This window comes from Aplysia californica, unplaced genomic scaffold (genome assembly GCF_000002075.1).
Source record: "Aplysia californica isolate F4 #8 unplaced genomic scaffold, AplCal3.0 scaffold00460, whole genome shotgun sequence".
Classification (NCBI taxonomy): domain Eukaryota; kingdom Metazoa; phylum Mollusca; class Gastropoda; order Aplysiida; family Aplysiidae; genus Aplysia; species Aplysia californica.
This window is the reverse complement of record NW_004797730.1, coordinates 27,663-29,400: the sequence shown is the minus strand read 5'-3', so window position 1 is coordinate 29,400 and position 1,738 is coordinate 27,663. Positions and strand designations below refer to the sequence as shown.

The 1,738-nt window shown below is 49.9% G+C and overlaps 1 protein-coding gene across 1 annotated transcript in view; it reads right to left on the bottom strand.

The window, feature by feature from the left end:
- LOC101853876 (TOX high mobility group box family member 3) overlaps positions 1-1,738 on the bottom strand; it is a gene marked incomplete at its 3' end in the record, with an annotated part of 14,730 nt that overhangs the window by 9,472 nt on the left and 3,520 nt on the right. The window contains 1 exon segment of the mRNA XM_013086373.2: positions 1,066-1,725. Coding sequence (XP_012941827.1) covers positions 1,066-1,614 — 549 coding nt within the window.

The following is a 1,738-nucleotide window of genomic DNA, read 5'->3' as shown; positions in this document are numbered from 1 at the left end:
TGAAAGGGAGAGGGAGGAGAGAGAGAGAGAGAGAGAGAGAGAGAGAGAGAGAGAGAGAGAGAGAGAGAGAAAGACAGAGATCGACAGAAAATTGCTAACACTTTAGTTAGAGAGAACGGTGGGTGGTGAGTGCGACCTTTGTTGTACTGATAGACAGATCTAAGGGGAGAGGAGGGGAGGGGGGCGCAGATAAAGTTTTTGCATATACATGTATATGTGTGTGTGTGTGTGTGTGTGTGTGAGTGAGTACGTGCGGATGCGGGCAACGGAGGGTGTGTTGGTGCATTAAACCATTTGCGTATGTGTGTAGTTTTGTCGTGTGTCTGTATATTTTTGTGGAGCGTCATGTGTATTTTTTGTGGTGCGTATCTGTATTTTTGTGGTGCGTATCTGTATTTTTGTGGTGCGTATCTGTATTTTTGTGGTGTGCACGTGTATATTTTTGTAGTGCGTGTATGTGTATTTTTTTGTGGTGCCTTTGCTCTGCGAGTGTCACTGTGTACGAGTAGACATTTTAAAAAGTAAGAATTTAACGGCACTTGCAACACAATTAGGCCATATAAGTGCCGAAGATTAGAGGTGTTACAAGAGTAACGTAAATAAAAAAGGAGAAATAGAAGGGACGATAGGGGGTTTGACAGGAAAGAAGGAGTCAACCATATGAAGAGGGAAGAGGGAGTAAGCTAGATGCAGCAATCAGTGCATGACACACAGCGACAGATGGATGTGCAGATGGATGGAAGGACGAACAAACGGGGTTTGAGCGGTTTAGTTTTAGTTTTAGTAAGAGTTTTACGGTACTTACAGCACAATAAGGACATATAAATGCCGAAGATTAGGGGTGTTACAAGAAAGTAACAAACACAAAAACGAAGGAGGGGGGACAGAGACGATAGACGTTTGATAGGAAAAAACAAGTAAACCACACCGAGCACCCGCCAACAAGCAACGGGTTTGTACGGTGAGTGAGTAGTTGGAGAAAAAAAAAAAGGAAGGAAGTGCTGAAGGTCCGAGGAACGAATCAATGTAATCATCGATGCACAGAATGGTAGACCACAGACTGACCTGTGCCAAAGGCAAATCATCGCTGTCCTCACTGCTAGAAGTTCCCGGTGGGCTATTAGAAGTGCCCGGAAAGAATCCCATTGGCATCTGCTGGGCCGTTCTGCCCATCTGATTGGACGCTGTGGTCTGCATGGCCACGCCCATCCCACCGTGGCCCGCAGCGATTGGCTGCCCCTCCATTCCGTGACCAGAAGAGGTGGCAAACAGCGCGTTTGATTGGCTCAGCATTTGGGCAGTGGTGAACAGCGATTGGTCGAAGTCAAAGTTGGGGCTGACGCTGTTGGAGAAGTTGATGTCCGGGACGTCGAAGTTCTGAGGGGGGAACTTGGGCGCCAGGCCGGCTAGGGGGTCTCCGGCGGCAGGCAGCGGGTGCATGCCTTGTCCCATGGTCGTCGGCAGTCCCATCTGACCCATCTGTCCCATGCTGGGGACGTCCATGCCGCTGAGGCTGTGTGGGGACAGCGAGAAGGTCTGGGCGGACTGCGAGGGGCTCTGTGGCGGAGCAGAGCCGGAGCCGGTCGTTGTGCTGGGGTTAGTCTGTTCGGCCATGGTCACACACGGTAGTATGATAGATCGAGAGAGGTTGGGGTCAGTTCCGCGAGGTGGTCGTTGTGGATTCTCGTGAATTCAGGCAGAGAGTACTGGGTTAGCTGGGAATGTCTGAAAAAGAGGG